The 17,909-nt window shown below is 41.9% G+C and overlaps 1 protein-coding gene across 3 annotated transcripts in view; it reads left to right on the forward strand.

Annotated features, from left to right (window-relative positions):
- TLN2 (talin 2) overlaps positions 1-17,909 on the forward strand; it is a 157,200-nt gene that overhangs the window by 109,434 nt on the left and 29,857 nt on the right. For all 3 annotated transcript variants that reach the window (XM_030497733.1, XM_030497732.1, XM_030497734.1), the window contains 16 exons: positions 714-807; positions 1,149-1,238; positions 2,118-2,240; positions 3,502-3,645; positions 3,833-3,994; positions 5,098-5,238; positions 5,940-6,121; positions 6,919-7,051; positions 8,266-8,367; positions 9,203-9,373; positions 10,228-10,374; positions 11,224-11,325; positions 12,514-12,633; positions 15,180-15,326; positions 15,916-16,082; positions 17,526-17,709. In XM_030497733.1, coding sequence (XP_030353593.1) covers positions 714-807; positions 1,149-1,238; positions 2,118-2,240; positions 3,502-3,645; positions 3,833-3,994; positions 5,098-5,238; positions 5,940-6,121; positions 6,919-7,051; positions 8,266-8,367; positions 9,203-9,373; positions 10,228-10,374; positions 11,224-11,325; positions 12,514-12,633; positions 15,180-15,326; positions 15,916-16,082; positions 17,526-17,709 — 2,209 coding nt within the window. The remainder of the gene's footprint in view (positions 1-713; positions 808-1,148; positions 1,239-2,117; positions 2,241-3,501; positions 3,646-3,832; positions 3,995-5,097; positions 5,239-5,939; positions 6,122-6,918; positions 7,052-8,265; positions 8,368-9,202; positions 9,374-10,227; positions 10,375-11,223; positions 11,326-12,513; positions 12,634-15,179; positions 15,327-15,915; positions 16,083-17,525; positions 17,710-17,909) is intronic.

Genomic DNA, 17,909 nt, shown 5'->3' on the forward strand with positions numbered 1-17,909 from the left:
ACAGGACTTTGTTAGCAAAGGGTATATATTATTATGTTGCATTCAAACAGTTTTTGACACACTTGCCACTTATTTCTGTGTCTTTTAAGACTCCTGGGGTGCAATTGAGAAATGATTCAGTTAATGCCAGACCTGGAGAAGTGCTAAAGTACCTTTTAGCAATGAAGTTAAGTCATGCTGCTAGTGCATGCACTGGCCTGCTGCCAGGGGGTGTTCTGCTCTTTCTCGCCCATGTTTTCCCAGAGGTGCCCCCAGCTTTGGCTGCTGGGCTCAGCTGTGTCCTGCAGTAGGTCTGTTGGAGTGTCTGCACCCAGCTGTATGGAGCAGCCCTTAGCCTCTTCTCACAGAGGCCTCTCTGCAGCCAAAAACTTGCCACAGACACCCAAGGCACTTGTTGCTGTGAGATGAAGTCTCTGTTTCTTCTGGACTAACTTCTCAATTGTTTGCACTGAAGGGATAGATTTTCAAGTGTGGGTCGCTATCAAATGTCTTGCTGAGAATATTTTTTGCTCTTATGAAGCTTGTTAAAGAAGAGGTCTCCAGGCAAGCTTTTTAACATGCAGTTATCCCTGAACACTGGAAAGAAAAAGTGTAGTAGAATATTAAAGTTTTAAATCCTTATGCTGTGTACAGTTAATGAAACAAAGCCTTAGAAAGAGGAATGGTTTACTTTTACTTTTAAAATATACCTTTTTTCCTTCTACTCTTCCTAGAGCCGTAACTGAGAGTATAAACCAGCTCATCACGCTGTGCACCCAGCAAGCTCCTGGGCAGAAGGAATGTGATAATGCTCTCAGAGAACTGGAGGTATTACTACATTTCAAAAGTTCTGTAGCATCTAGAACTTCAGGAAACACTTGCCTGAGAAGGACAGTTAGTGAGAAGAGTCTGGGTGTATGGAACTAGATGAATTTCAAAGAAAAGGGAAACTGAGGCAAAGCCACATAGTCCTGAAACCAGACTGGAGGACTCACATCAAAGCGAGCTGAGGAACCTACCAAACTTTGGGGAAAGCAGTCTAACTTCCAATTTCTCTTTACAATTATTAAGTTCTTACTTTTTCCCTTTATTTCCCCAATTCATTGCAAGGTTTTCAGGCTCAGCATTTCAGGCTCTGTCAATAATCGGAGTTTCTTTCATTATTTCAGACAGTTAAGGGAATGCTGGATAACCCCAATGAACCTGTGAGCGACCTCTCATATTTTGACTGTATTGAGGGCGTAATGGAAAACTCAAAGGTAATTTCCTTTTCCCACCTCTGCACCAACTGTAAAGTGCATTTTGATAATCTGAAGTTCCCACGTGCATATCAAGCATGTCAGAAACACAACACAGTATTTATAGCTACAGTCTATGCTGCATCCCTTGATAAAACTAAGCCTGAAATAGGTCTCTTACAGGTAAATTCAGGTTTTGGTCACTTAAAAGGCATATTGTTGTGGTAAGAAATTTTTAATGAGGTGACTGCTGTGCAATGCTGTTAAAGTTTACCACGTTCTCCCTTCCTCTCCTGTGCATTAGACAGCATGTCATACTTGCATGGTATATTTCAACTGCAGCTATGATAGAAGAGCCCAAAGCACAAATGGGAGGCCTGGCAATGAAAAGCCATTGTATTGTTCAGTGCAAAATAGATTAGAGAAGTCTCTGAGCAGTCCACATATTCCAGCTCATCAGAAAATCTGTGTGAAATCTCAGAAGTTATTTTTAAACATACTATGCTATACATCTTCTTTTGAAGCTTTGCATTTGATGTTCTTATTATTTGATGTGTTGGAATCGTCTCAGATCCTTCCTTCTCTAAAAGAAAAAGAGCAAGCCTAATAGATGGCTGCTCTACTGCAGCCAGACCTTATTTGGAGTTTTAAAAGAAAATAAACTGAATTCAGTGGGGAGAAACTGTGGGAATTAATGTGTATTCAGTGTTGATCTGCATGTCTTATCCAGCATGGCACACACAGCAATGTGCGCGATGCAGTGAAGTCGTTAACTAGCTAAAATTTCTGGTAGCCAAGTGAGAGGTTTGTGGGCCAGAAGTGGCTCAAGGCCAGGAATCACTTGTCTTTGAGTGACAGGGAAGCATACTGGGAAGGTAACTTCGGTTTTTAATTTCTGAGGTTCTTGGAGAATCAATGGCAGGCATTTCCCAGAATGCCAAAACCGGGGATCTCTTAGTCTTTGGAGAATGTGTTGGAGTTGCATCCAAGGCTCTCTGTGGCCTCACAGAGGCAGCAGCTCAGGTAAGCTACTGAAGTTTGTAAAGCAAGTTTGTGTTCTTGTTTTAAACAAGCTCATGTTGTGGGTGCATAAATGGGAGATGCTCTTCCTTGTGGCCAAACAAATGATGACCTTGTAGTGCATGGCATGCTCTGTGTAGATCCACAGAAATTGGGCATACGCTGCTGTATGCTGCTGAAGCAGCAGAGTGCAATAATGTGCATATTGTATAAGGAAGGCAATTGACATCAAGAAGGAAACTTTTCTGAGGATAAAGCAAATGTCAGAGCTGCAGCATATGGAATTCATGTTTGCAGCTAAAAATGTTTGCACAGTTAAAATGAATGAATCAAGTTTGATTTAGTTTGTAAAAATTCGTAAGGAGCACTACTGATTTCAGCCCTTTTAAATAATAAGCAACCTATTTCAGCTGTTCAGACACTCTCAGAATAACCAAAATTCTTACGCTACTGCAACAGATTAGAGTCTGGAACTGGTCACGGGTTTCACTGATCTCATAACTGGGTGACTTGAAATCTCAAGGGCTGGTACAGCCTCTTCTGTGAAGGATTTGGCTGATGAGATTTATGCTCTGCATCTGCAAACCGTATCTTGATTTCCCTGCATATGGAATGTCTCAGTATGGACTTAATCTCCTTCATGTCTAGCCCTGGCATACCAATGTAACAGATAATTCTATCTGTAATGGAAATTAATCAAGAAATCTTCAAAAATGGTTTAGACAGTTCAGACAATTCTTCCTTGTTGAGAGGCATGAAACTTCTATTGAATTGAGAAAGTAAGTTTGGCCATCAGACATCTTGAGCTGCAGTGAGACCCACAACTGCAGACTTGATGGGTCCTATGCTCAGCAGTAGTGCACTTGCTATGAATTGATTTCATGCTCAGAATTGGTGAAAACCCTCACTACCTCCGCAGTGGCTAATACAGTAAATAATTTGCTGATGCTTGTGACCATTAAAGCTTTTTCCACTGGCTGTGCAAGTGAAAAATATTGTTTCCAGGGATACCAGCTGCTTAAACAGGTGGCAGTTTTATTGACTGTTTTAGTGGCTAAATAAATTTCACAAGTGTAAGGGTAAGTTTTCTCAGTTTCAGAGTATTATGAGGTTTTATTACTAAGAAAGTGGTGATAGTACTTGATGGTATGATTTCTGGATAATCTCAGACCACCATGTGCTATGACAGGGCAAGCTTATCAAAGAACCAAGATGGATTTAGCATTGTTTCTTAGGATTGTTCTCTTCCTTTCTCCATTTCTAGGCTGCTTACCTGGTTGGCATCTCAGATCCGAACAGTCAGGCTGGTCAGCAGGGTCTTGTTGACCCGATTCAATTCGCCAGAGCCAATCAAGCAATTCAAATGGCCTGCCAGAACTTGGTAGATCCAGCAAGCAGCCCCTCACAGGTGAGTCCAGTGGATTGCAGCAATATTCTCATTGTTAGGACACATGACTCTGCTTCAGTTGTGACCAAGCAAAGAGTTGTGGTTTGAAACTGTTGTGTGGCTTTGAACTGTGACTTTGCAGACCTGAGTATAGTAACTGTCATGCTCCTTTGACAATCTGTGTGTTTTGTGCCATCTATTTTTACAGGTACTATCAGCTGCCACAATTGTGGCCAAACACACTTCTGCTCTGTGCAATGCTTGTCGCATTGCTTCATCAAAGACATCAAATCCTGTTGCCAAGAGACACTTCGTGCAGTCTGCCAAGGAAGTTGCGAACAGCACTGCTAACCTGGTGAAAACTATCAAGGTACAAATGCTGCTTAATTGTGCTTCCTTCTTCCACTGTGTGTTGATTTCTTTTCTTTCTTTTTTTCCTGTTGAGGCAGAATCAGGCCAGTTAGAATTAGCTTTTTGCCTTCTGTGATATGTATGGTTTAAGAATCATTAGTTATGTTTTGAAGACCTGAATTGGAAAACGCATTCAGTGGTATAACTGTGCTGTAGTCAAGATGGAAAGAATTGGGTGATAGTAGTATTACAAGAGGCAGCTGCCCCATCCAGATGAGACACCTCTGTTTGGATGTGCTTAACAAGCTTGTTAATTTGCAAATAACTGAATGTGAAGGTTTTTAGTGTCATATTGCCTACTATCTGTAGGTTTGTGAAGGTATTTCTGACAGCTTTACCATATTTATAAGAGAAAAATACAGATGCAAATAATACTGGGAACCAAACAGAAGCTGCTTATCTTGCTGCTCTTAAATAGTCTCCTGTTAATAGTAATCTTTTATATTCCAGATACCTTCCTGCAATTTGGCAGGAGGTAGTATTTCCTCATGCAGGCAGAAATAATACTTGTTAAGCTGTAGAGGTGTCACAATTCTAAACTCCTCTGGAAGCCAGTAGCTGGTCTGCTACTGAAAGGCTTCTAAAATAATTACGGTCTTCGGACTGGAAGGTTCTGTTAGGTTACACAGAAGGTCCTTCATATTGAAATCTTTCCTATGAGATTATCAAAAAGATCGGTTGACTCGTGAAAATGAGAGCAATAAATTATTAGTTATAAAAATAAAATAAATGAGTTCACAGGAAAGAACCACCTTGTTAGCCACTTCCACCCCTTGGAGCATGAGGTGCTGAGATGCAATTTATGAGTCATCTGAGCACACTGATAGAAAACCTTTGTTCAGTCCTGTGAAGTAAAGCAACAGTTTTAAGTTTAGGGTTAATACCAGCTAAAGAAAGAAACACATTCTTAAAGGATCATATTCTTTGCATCAGCCTTGTTTGTGGAGGAACTTTCCAATGTCAGAAACACGCAACAGTTTAAAGCAGAAGAATTAAACCATCTTCCTTCAGTTTTGCAAAGAAACCTGTTCAGACAGAACTCTATCATGACTTGATTTCCAGGCCCTGGATGGTGATTTCTCTGAAGAGAACCGCAACAAGTGCAGAATTGCTACTGCACCTTTGATAGAGGCTGTGGAAAACCTGACAGCATTTGCCTCAAATCCAGAATTTGTCAGCATACCAGCACAGATCAGCACTGAGGTAAGGCAGGATGTGGCACTTCCACCCTCAAAAAGTTGAAAATATTGCATTAGTTTGTGTGCCACGAGAGAGGAAGTGAGTGCAAAGACCCGACCCCAGAATGTCTCTCTGCATTCCTGGGTGTTCATAGGGCATTCTCCTGTCTTTTCCTTAACCTCTGACCTGGAATTTTGCACCAGTAGAATAAAAGCAGTTGGGCTACAGTAAGCACTGCCGGCCTGCTCTTACTGAAGTGATACACAGTATGTGGGACTCTGGTATGTGGATTATTTCATATGATAAAGTAATAAATACCCTTTTTTCCCTTAAGAGCAGGTTTAACAAATAAAATCTAGTTAGTTCTGAAAAGGATTGGAGGGATGTCACTGGGGTTTTCCCTTCCAAAAATGACATGGTCATGATGACAAGAAGCAGGTTTTCTGGGAAGAAGAACTTTCTGTCCTCTCTCCCCCCATCCTCTGTAACTACGGATCCACCTTTCTAAACTTGCAAAGTGTTTCTTAAGTATGTCATAGAGAAAACAGTTGGACTGCCATGATTTTGGTCCTAATTCCATGTTGACTATCTGTGAATATAATAGTATGGTAGGAGACATCATGCCATTTTAATGCTGTTAATTAAACAGTTTTTTAGTAGCAGAAAGTGTGAGTGAACTCAAATAATTACTTAAACATTGTGTTCTTGTACCTTTCTGACCACAGGGATCACGAGCACAGGAACCAATTCTAGTTTCTGCTAAAACAATGTTGGAGAGCTCATCTTTATTGATCAAAACTGCTCGTTCTCTGGCTATCAATCCAAAAGACCCTCCTACATGGTCTGTACTAGCTGGGCATTCCCATACTGTCTCAGATTCTATCAAGAGTCTTATCACCTCTATCAGGTATGTCTTTTGTAATGACAAGAATGTAGCAATAATTGAGTAGCTGTTTATAAAGAATAATACCATATGGCCATTAGAACTGTGGTATTCTTCACTAATGTAAATGACTTATTCTGTGATGCACAGTATCTTCCCAGTTACACTGGGTGTTTAGACATAATTGATGACTCCAGCACTCTGCAGCATAGATTGCTGTAGCAAGAAGTGAATAGTATTTATTTTTTAGGCTAAACCTGTCTGTTCCTTTTTTACTGAAAATTTTAAAGTGTAGTTCTATGCTTAACCTCTTAACATTGATTAAATCAAGATGGTCTGAAAGCAGTGAACTAAGGAGTGTTTACAGTTTTGTTGATCTTTGATAACAACTGTGCTGAAATAGCAAACTGCATGTCAGGACAAAGTACTCAGAAACTAACTTTGGTTAAAAGAAACCTGGGACTGGACAGGAATTCTTTTCCCAGACAGTCGATTGTACCGTACAGAATCATGAATGTTTTTTCCCAATGTCTTTTGCATTTTCATGGTGACCTTCATTATGGACAACCCGAGCTCATTCTTTCTGAGGCAACAGTGTTTTTTCTGTGTAATCGTTGAGGTGAGCAGTGTGTGTGTATGAAAGCGTGCAGAGTACTCTGTACATATATCAGAATCCTGTAGGTAGGACGAAGCTAACTTTTATCCTTGTGCTGTCCTCCCATGTGCTCCATGTGTTGTCAGGTAAAGAAGTACTCTGGTGCGCATTCCTGAAGAGCCTGCCTCCTCCCCACCGTGCTCAGGTCACCCTCTCTGTCTTTCAGGGACAAGGCCCCAGGCCAGCGGGAGTGTGATTTCTCCATTGATGGGATCAACAGATGCATCAGAGACATCGAGCAAGCCTCCCTTGCAGCTGTCAGTCAGAGTCTGGCCACCAGGGATGACATCTCAGTTGAGGTACGGGAGATAGCACAGGAACAGATGGGGTAATGCTGAGCAGCCTGGCTTGCCCTGCTGCTTTTTGTGCCGTTTGAAGATCTGGAGCTGAGCACTCGGCAGTCTACTGCCTGTGAAGAGAGAAGTATTCTTAGTGGAATGCCTCTAGGCAAAATCACATGCTGGACAAAGTATATCAGTTCTGGGAAGATACCAGAGTCACCAGGGAAAAGGGGGGGTGAAAGCAGTTATTTTAACCACCATCCATATATTTCTCTGACCTCCTGTGTTGATATGACCAACTGATAGTGTTTCTCTGCTGCCTTGCCATGTGGAAGTTGGGATGTTTCTGAAACTGATCTATTACTAGAAGTCCAGTGATGTCCATGTCATTTTTCTTAATGCCTATTTTGTCATTAAATAAGTGAGATCTGAAGTTGATGTAGATAGGTTATCACGAAAAGCTTCCTGTGCTGCCCCCCAAGGTAATGTAGATCAATACTGCTGCATACTAGAAACATCTCAGACTAAATGAAGCTATATGAAAGAATTTACTACAGGAAATCTGTCATAGTTATAATTCTTTTCTATTTCAATGATGAAGTCATCTTGGATGCCGTGTCAAACTGAAATAAATGTTACTGAAAAGGGCAGTTATTTAAAAACCAAATGGAACGTAACGAAGTGACAAAATAGCATCTCTCTTCTCTTGCCCTTCTGGAGAGTGAGCCTAACTCCCAGTGGCTGCCAAGACATTAAGTGTCTCTGAATTAGCAGCCAGTATTTATGTCTCAACAAGCCCACTAACATGCTTTTCTTGTGCTCCTGTCCTGCAGATGGTAGTCAGGAGGTCAGTCCTCATCTCTGTCGCTCAGAGATGTTGTATTTTGCCTTCGTCTTTCTTACCAGTGAATTTTTCCTGTTAGCTTCAAAGTCTACAGCAGAGCTTTTTGCTTTTGTGCTGTGTTTATGTAAATTGGAGCTCCTGCTGGTTTCTCTTGCCATTATAGATCTAAAGAGGGGCAGGCTTACCTCAGGGTTCTTGTTGAAACAGGGTAAAGGAGAAGAAATGAGCAAGTATCAAGCTGACAGTGTGGATTTTTGCATCTGATTGTAGTGGGTCATTTGAACAGCGTTCTGAGTATGTTGGTTGGTCTGAGGGTGATTGTTATGGTTTGGTATAACTTGATAAAAGAACAGCTGTGATAGTAACTGACAATTTCTCTTTATATTAGGCTCTACAGGAGCAGCTGACATCAGTCGTCCAGGAAATTGGCCATCTCATTGATCCCATAGCTACTGCAGCTCGGGGAGAGGCAGCTCAGCTTGGGCACAAGGTACTGACCTACCATTACAAAGGTATTTGAAGTCTCGTACAACTGGATGTTAGGCCAAGACCATGATTTAGCAGCTTTTTCATTTCCTATGAAAGACCAGAAGAAAGCATGTGGGAGGAGGAAAAATCAAGGATTTCCAAATAGTTGGAGCTGAGACTAAATAAACCTGTTTATATTTTGGGTCTTGTATTATAGGAAAGATACTTTAATTGAGGCTTTTGGTGAGGAACATGTTTGCAGCCAAAGGAAAAACGAAGGAAGGGGAGGGAAAAGCAAGGATGGAAGGGCAGAGTGCTACGTTACAGGTCTCCCTCCCTCTGGCTGTTGGAACTAGTAGCTGTGTGTATGTATAGGTCCTCCTGTCTCCAGGACTCCAGTAACTCATTTTAGCTTTGGATAACCATAAAATATTTCACACTGTCAACTATTTGCAGTTTTGATTCTCAGTTTCCCTGGCCCTTTGAGGTGAACAACAAATTATTGCCAAAATACAGGTAGTTAGGGAGTCACATTCCTCCTGCTTGTTAGGTGAGTGTTGACCAAAGTCCACAGCACTTTCCTTGAGCATGTGGCTCGCATTTTGAAAAGGGTTTCATCTGAGCAAGAGGGACTATGTGCGTCTGAGGGAGGAGACACATGGCTTCATTGAGGGATTTGAAGGTGAGAGGAGACGCAGTCATGCTGGTGCATAAAACAAACTAAATGCTGTACAGTGCAGAAGCACTAGGACAGTGTGCTGCTTTAGCTAACCCATGGCCTGATGGTTAATCGGGGAACAGGGTTACTCCTCAGAAACAGGGTTAATGGCTTCCTGTGGCCGTTCTGGCTTTCTCAGGTAATGCAGCTGGCAAGTTACTTCGAACCCTTGGTTTTAGCCACAGTTGGCATGGCATCCAAAACACTGGATCATCAGCAACAGATGACTGTGTTGGACCAGAGCAAGACACTAGCAGAATCTGCCTTACAGATGTTGTACGCTGCCAAGGAAGGGGGAGGAAACCCCAAGGTACGTTTGCCGTGTGTAATGAAGGGATTATTGGAGAGGGTGGGTGGGTGCGGGGAGAGAGCATGTGCATCACAAAAAGCAGCAGCCACCTACTGCCTGACACAGGGATGTGTTTGCAGTGAAGAATGCCATTGACAGCTCTTGTGACATCTCTCAGTGGCAAGCAGGCACATTTCTGGAAGATAGGATTGCGGTCGGGTGCACATCATCTTCACAAGGCACCAAGTCTGGGTCTGACAGCAAATGTCTATGTACTGCTAGAGAATCCCACTGCTGATGCTTTCAGCTCAGGCATTCTTCCTGTGTCTTTCTCTGAGGGATGCTCATGCTCCTTGCTGGTTTTATTGCTCTTTTCTTTACATTTGTTTTAGGATTTGGTTTGGGCTTTTTTCTTCCTCTTTGGTGAGTTTTTCACGAGTATCCAAGCAGGTCCCATAAGTAGGTTGTGATCAAAGATGGATGTTTTGGGGGTTTGGTATTTGTTTCCTTCTACTGTTTTAGAAAACCCTTTGTTGTGGAATAATTCCTTATGGGTTTTGTTACAGACTTTTGTAGACATGTTGTTTCACTGCACTATTTTTGTCTTCCTTTTTATGGCAGGCATTTTGTGTTGTTGTTCATCTGTCTATGTGGGTCTTTTCTGAACATTTGGGGTGGGGTATGGAAGTACACTGAGTCATGGTCTGGTGCTACTTTTGACTTCCTCTATCTTTGTTGCTTCCTGTAGCTTTGCTGCTTTGTTGTTTCAGAGCTGTTATTGTACTGTCTTCATTAATTGCACTGTTGAGTCACACTTCGATTATGCACAGAATTGTCTCTGATGATCACTGTTTTCTCATTTTTCTCCCTTCCAGGCGTCCCATACTCATGATGCAATCACTGAGGCTGCTCAGCTGATGAAAGAGGCTGTGGATGATATCATGGTTACCCTAAATGAAGCTGCAAGTGAAGTAGGCATGGTTGGAGGTATGGTGGACTCGATAGCAGAGGCAATGAGCAAGGTGAGTATAGAAATCCAGACCCCCTTTTCATTTTGCCCTTGACAGCCAATCCGCATTACAGGGATTTGGAAGAGCTGCTGCTGCTTGACAGCAGCGATGGTTGGTGGCTGACATGCTATGACAGGAAACCTCAAGATTCTTTGATTTTGCAGATGTGAAATCAGATGGATGTGTGGGGTTTGGTGCTTGCATTAACAACCTGCACAGTACCTGTCAGTAGAATTAATATAACATGTTTTTATTCAGTAATGCGCTGATATTCAAGTGCAGCCTTAGGTCAACTGGCCTCTTATTTTTGCTTCCTTTTCCTACTTCTCTTTCATGTTAGTCTCCTAAATGATCAGCAGGGCAACCTTGAAGCAAACTGCTTTCAGAGAGGAAGCTGTTAAAGCCTGAAGTGCTCTGTTATGCTTTGTAAAGTATTCTACTGAAAATGTATAGTTGCAAACTGTAAAGGAGTTCGATCCAAATAATTCGCTTTTCCTATCGCAAGTTAAAAGTGTGAAGGAATCTTACAGCACCTTCTTTCAGGAACATTTTCATTTATAACTGTTGCACATTCATTTCTGCGTTAGCCAAGCACTACAGGTGGTTTGACCTGCATGAGAAGTAGACTTTTGCACTCAGAAACTCTGCAGTGTAAATTCTCTGCATCTTCTGTGCTTGTAACGTGGGCTACAGTCTTGTCTGAGCTTCACCATACACCCTGGTGCACTGTCTGCACTTGCATGTTTTGAGAGAGAGGAGATTATAAATATGAATGTATAATACAATTGCATTGTTAAGTGTAAAGGTTGCTTTTAGTTAGGACCTTACTATTTCTGCCATATTTTCCCCTCTTTCTTGCAGCTGGATGAAGGTACGCCTCCAGATCCCAAGGGAACATTTGTTGATTATCAGACCACTGTGGTGAAATATTCTAAAGCCATTGCTGTAACAGCACAGGAAATGGTAAGATATTTGTTAGAACAAACTCTTCTGTGTACTTTGGGAAGGTGGAATGATTTGCACAGTGCTGTGAAACTCTGTGTAATGCTGATTTTCAATGCCCATATCTCTTTACGGGTAATGGAACAAAGGAAGTGATGTTTTTGTCAGGTTCACTCTTGGATCTTAGTGGCTTCATCATAGGGGTGGCCCTCTACAGGTGGAGTGCTGGACCCTCTTGTGGCTCTTCTGCACAAAACACGTTCATTTGGCTCATTTTCTATGAGAAATAAAAGTAAAACATTTTACCTACACACTTCTTTATCAGCCTCTTTAATTGTCCCTGAAATACCACCTCACGTTTACTGATGACTTCAGGTTACCCTTTCACTCTTACTGTTTCACTTAGCCTGTGAAATAACATCAGCATTTTCAGACCCTCATAATACTTCAGAATGAATAGAGAACAACATCTTACATTGTTCTTTTCTTGCATTTCTGGTTCACCTGGCTTGCACAAAAGAAGACAGGACACTTGTTGAATGGAGATGTTCTTAACTCACCTTTCGCAGTAATGCCTACCACATTTGCTTTCCAAAGAGTCCCTTCTCTTGCTTGTTTGTTTTTGGGGGAGGCAAGGGGGCTATTTCTGTATGCTACAGAGTTTTTGCAAAATTGATTGCTGTTGCAGTCAAGACAGGTTGATGATTCTGCGACCTGTTTCATTGCAGCTTACTGGCAAACAGTGTATGTTTCTCTAAACCTAGTTTTGCCCCAAGGATGGCTTTCCATCACTTCTACTAACACGAACGGGAGAAAGAAGTAGTATCTCTGTTAAAAGGCAGGCTTATTCCAAAGAGAGATTTGGTTCTGGCTGTGGCACAAAACCTGCTTCCTGGCCCGGTCCAGGTGGCTGTGTACCTGGCCCGTCACCCCGCTGTGTCAAAGAGTGAATTATCAGCTCTAACTGCTGCTCTTTGATTCCTCCCTATGTTCTGCGAGTGCCTGGTTACCATGATTCTAATAAAGCATGTTTGCTTGAGTTGCCTCATGGAATTCTTGCTGGAGGACAGGTCCCTTACATGGTAAGGGGTTTACCCCATTTCATCAGTGTGGCCAAACAAATGACTGTGCTTCTGAGCTGGAGTGTATTAACAAATTATTCTCATGCCTGTCATTTTTGTTTTTCTCTCGCCTGTGTTCTTTTTCCAGATGACTAAGTCGGTTACTAACCCAGAGGAGTTGGGAGGACTTGCATCACAAATGACCAATGACTATGGGCATTTGGCTCTCCAGGGCCGAATGGCTGCAGCTACAGCAGAACCAGAGGAGGTCTGCAGTTTTTAGACCTCTTTATTCTCTGTACATGGTGGCATCAACATGGGTATTGTTTAACAGTAGAGCATACAGTAAATACAAAGTGATGAGGGGCATTCACCTCACTTGGTTGCAACAACACATTTGCAGCTGTTGCCAGATGTGACACGTTCCTTGTGTGACCAGACAGATACCATGGTTCGAACCTTTGGGTAATGTGTTTTCTTTCCAGTGTCTTTGCAATGATCTAAAATGACTGCAGGTAAAATGACTGCAGGGAACACGTTTGCACTGCCTTTGCTTCTTCGTTAGCCACTTCTGTACACAAGTACTGTCTATGCTATGTGTGCTCTGCCTGATGGGCCAACAAATGCACTACCTCTGGCCCACTGACACTTGACACATGGGGCAGGACAACACATCTGCTCCCTCAGAAGGATTTAATTTGGCCAACTATCGCTTGACTGAGACCATGACATGATCCGAGGCAACATTACAGGTGTACTTTGGCTATACACATCTGTCTCTTTCACAATCTACTTCTGTTTTCCCTAAAAGCAGACTATAAGACACAAGCTATATGCATCCAGACAAAAACTCTACTGAGTTTGTTTTCACTGGGCAGAAAAGAACTGATGAGAGCAGGCAAATTGTTTGTCGTTTCAAAATGCCATGCAATCTTAGAGTATCACCAATTATTTACACGTGTGTGTCATATGTATTGTTTTCTTCTGACATTTTGAGAGAGCTGCCTATTCTGGTCTTTAATATTGACCTTTCCCTCCTCCAAATATATTCTCTATCCTGTGAGCCTTCATAGGCTGGGGCAGAGCTGCACATGGTTCTACAGAGCACATATTTACTGACAGTGCACCTCAGTTTTACCACTGCTTATGTGCACAGGTGTATAACAATATGAATTAGGATTTACTACAAGCCATTTTCAGTGAACATTCAGAACTGCAAAGCAGCTTTGCTCCTGTTTCTCTTCAACCCTTCTGTTGGTGCTCTCGATACGTGTGTATTATCTATGGAACAAGTTTTCTTCTGGATGTGCTATGAATCAGCAGGTTTTTAGCAATACTTAGGGACTGCAAATGATGTAATATTTAACTTTATATTTATGTTACAAGACTTGTTGTAAAAATTATCCAGTTGAAGAACAGAAAACTTTTGTTGAAACCTCTGTCCAGCTTCAGAAACAGCTTGTGATAATAGTGGACAATTCTGTGGCCTGCAGCAGAACCTCCTAAATTGCTTGGGGCTTTTGCTTACAGACAATTTCCAAATACAAAGAAAACTCTTAATTATTCACTCTACAGGTTTCCTTTGATCTTATATGTTTTAATGAATTACAACTATATAGATGATTTTTGTCTTGCCTGTAAGCAATTACAAGTATAATTTCCTGTCCTGCAAGTGAGATCCAGGGCAACTAGTAGGAGCTCCAGTATCTTTTGCTGATGGGACATCTTTCGTACCACAGAGTACAAATACAATGCAGGAGAAGCAGGTTCGCCCTTACATGCCTCTTGCTAACAGAGGAATACAGACTATTCCCCTCAGTTGCATTAATCTGTTAGAGTAGTTGCTGCATATTCTCTGAGCACAATTACAGAAATCCTTTCATCTCTCTTCTCATTGCGTGCCTCTGGTTGTGGAGCATGGATAGACTGTGTCAAGATGGGATAAGAGGGTATCTTACCATCATCAGATGTATCGGATTATCTAGATAAAAGACCTCCAAAGAGCTTTTGTCTTTGTAATTAGGTTCCACCACTGGTAGACTACTTGAGTGTTTCATGCTCAGTAGCTATGTGAAAAGCAACAGCTTGCTCTCAGTTTGATATTGTTAAGTTGAATTACCATTTCTGCACGTTATTTTCTGCCTGAAGTTGAAATAATTGTTTGTGATACTAATGGCTGTGATTCCTGCTTACTTATCCCAGTACACACTTATATGCCTAAGTACATGCAGGTACTAAAACTGTCCCATGTTTCTAAGCAGGAGCCCTGCAGCTTATGCTGTAGGTTTGTTAATAAATGGGAAGTGGCAAGGGTAGGATTTTCCACATGTGAGTGCTCCACCTGTATGTGGTCAGTTCTGGAGACCTGAAACTGTGTGAGATTCAAAACCAGTCATATACTGTTTGACCCCTTTTCAGCAGCACAGAGTAGATGTGTACTTTTGGTACCCATTGTACAGACCTTAAATATAGCTCACGTTGACAGTACAGTGCTGGGAGATGAAGCAGTGTTCTTCACATGGGGTGAAGTTGCGTCGCTTGAATCAGGTACACTTGTCCTGGCTCTGGTTCACTAGTGCTCACTAGTGTTCACTAGTGAGCCTTTTGAGGGGTAGTGCTATGTGAGTAGGTGGTATCACAGCTGTCCTTCTTTTCTGATCTCTGCAGAGAGCGTAGCAGTGGGTAGAATATTGGTAATAAAGATTCCCCAGAGTGACTGTCTTTCCATTTGTATTGACAGAATGTACCCACATGACATTTATTTATTCACTTTGTTCTTGCTTCTTTTTATCTTGTACCTACTTTACCATCTAGATAGGGTTCCAGATCAGAACTCGGGTGCAAGAACTTGGCCATGGCTGTATCTTTCTTGTGCAAAAAGCTGGAGCTCTGCAGATTTGTCCTACAGACAGCTACACCAAAAGGGAGTTGATAGAATGTGCTCGTGCTGTCACGGAAAAGGTAAGACAATGTAGAAACTGAACAGAACCTCAGGAAAGAACTGTACTATTAGAAGGCAGTATGCATATCCCCAGATGGGGGGTAATAAATATACTAAATCTAAGCATATTTAGTGAATACTGTCAGACTTCTGTTTTTCTGATGTTAAAGTTTGTATCAGTGTACTGTACGTGACTCCTGGGGTGCTTGAGGACGGTGTTTATTTGCACATGTTAGGGGAAAAGTGGTAGCTCTTGGCTCTGACATTTATCCTGGCAGAAGTTCACTACATTCCCTCTGACTGTATTTCAGGGAAGTTATAACTGATGTGCTTCATCCTATGATGAACAGATCATTCTGTCCCAAAAGCGGACTTCCTAGCTGAAGTCTGCTTTAATTTGGGGCAATCCTTAGTCACCACAATGACTGCTGCTGCACAAAGAGAGCAAATAAGGGAAAGGGGAAGGAGAATTTTATTACGGAGTGCTAAATGAAGCTGTGGAATGAATTTCCATTGCTGATTCCAACCATGTTAACAAGCTTGCTGAACTTGGTGTCCCATAATGAGGCTTTCTTCTGATGACCACCTTGTTGCTTTATGTGGTTTCAGGTCTCCTTAGTTTTATCCGCCCTTCAAGCAGGGAATAAAGGCACACAAGCCTGTATTACTGCAGCTAGTGCAGTGTCTGGGATAATTGCAGATCTAGACACCACTATCATGTTTGCTACTGCTGGAACCCTTAATGCTGAGAACAACGAATCATTTGCAGACCACAGGTCAGTGTTACTGGAAAAGATGGAAGAATGTGTGCACGGGGAACAGTGGAAGTAGTTTCAGTAACCAGCATGTGGAGATAAATTTTTGCCTTTCTGCATTCCTGTGGATGAAATTGAGTGGGCAGTGGAGTGAGAAGAGAAACAGGAAAATTGGGATAGCAGTAAAGTACAGCAAACTTCACCTTGGTTATTTCTGTGAGAAAAGAATTTGAAAAAGCTGGGGAACATCTGCTGAGAGCACTTCCAACAGCAGACCACAACTGTCGTGCTAGATTGGCTTTTTTTTTTACTATATTCAAGCCCTCTCATTGCACAGACGTGCTGTTATTCCAGTGTTAGCTGTCCATGACATTAAAGAGAAATCTTCTATATGCTTTTTTCCAACAGCTGTTCTTGACTGGCTGTTAGTTTAGCTAAATCATGCTTACGGTTAATGCTGTTGTGGACAGCAGTGATGGTAATGGCATGGCTGTGCCACACATTTTCCTATTTGGCAGGGATAAGCCCATTTTTCCCTTCAAGTAGCATCTGCAACAAATTAATCCCACAGCATTTTTCATCACATTAAGAGATTTTCAGCATGTGACACTTACTTCCTTTGCAGTAAACTCCAGGGCTTCACAGCCAAGACCCTGCCTTACTGTTTCACAGCTTAATTGGCCTACGTGACGGTTGCGTGGCCAGTATTTATTCCCTGCCTTGCCAGTTACTCAAGAAAGAGGATAGATGCAATGGTGTGTAAGTTGCCACCATTCTGCAGACTGACAGTCAGGGATTTCCATACGGGTATCATGAATTTCCAGGCTGACGTTTTACATGAATATGGTTCTGGTTCTCAGTTAATTTGACTTGTGAAGTATGTACTCAAAATAGTTTCTTCTTTTACCCTAATGTTGCTTTGGATTTGTTATCCTGTCGTGTCAAACATGTATATGGGGGGACACGCCCTGGCTGGGTGACGTTTGCTCTTCCTTTTGCTGTTCTTGCTACTGCCTTCCTCAGAAGTCATTATTTTCATTCCCTTACAATATCCTGATTAAGATGGAGGTTTGGCAGCTGTAACTTTCCCCATAGCATGGCCAGATGTCTTTTGGTGTTAAAATGCAATGCTGTCTTCTGCTACTGCCCTACTTCATTTCTTTTCATGGGGTCATGGGGTCATTTTAATGGGGTCAAGATGGGGTCATTTTAATAAACTGCCTTACATCTAGCCCAGAATATCCTGCTACTGTTTTAAGAGTTGTATTCTTTATTTTTTTTCTAAATTACTATTTATTTACTTGCGAGCTGGCCTGTGGTATAGTATCATGAGCGAACACTGCCATGATGACTTACATCAGCTCTTTTATGTAGCTGTTAGTCACCATAACATTGTAAAGCACGTTTTTTTCCTCTTCTCCTTTTCTACTTCCTTTCCTGCTTCCTCTCTTTTTGTCCCTGCAGGGAAAATATCCTGAAAACTGCAAAAGCTTTAGTGGAAGATACAAAATTGTTGGTTTCTGGTGCTGCCTCGAGTCAGGACAAACTGGCCCAAGCAGCTCAGTCATCAGCTAACACCATCACTCAACTTGCTGAGGTAGTGAAATTGGGAGCGGCTAGCTTGGGATCTGATGACCCTGAAACACAGGTGAGATGTTTTAATGTTTTTCTGATACTTTTAAAGAGACCAGAGACAGTTTTCAAGTGATAAGGCTTTGTGGGACTTTTGCTTTTAAGCGACACAGTAAGGTTCATCTCGTCCGGGACTTTTCCAGGTTTACTTAGACATCACTCTTTTTTGTGTTCCACACTTTATTTTTTCCCCCCAAGCTTTCTCATTTTTCATGT

The sequence above is a fragment of the Strigops habroptila genome, chromosome 9, assembly GCF_004027225.2.
Source record: "Strigops habroptila isolate Jane chromosome 9, bStrHab1.2.pri, whole genome shotgun sequence".
NCBI lineage: Eukaryota > Metazoa > Chordata > Aves > Psittaciformes > Psittacidae > Strigops > Strigops habroptila.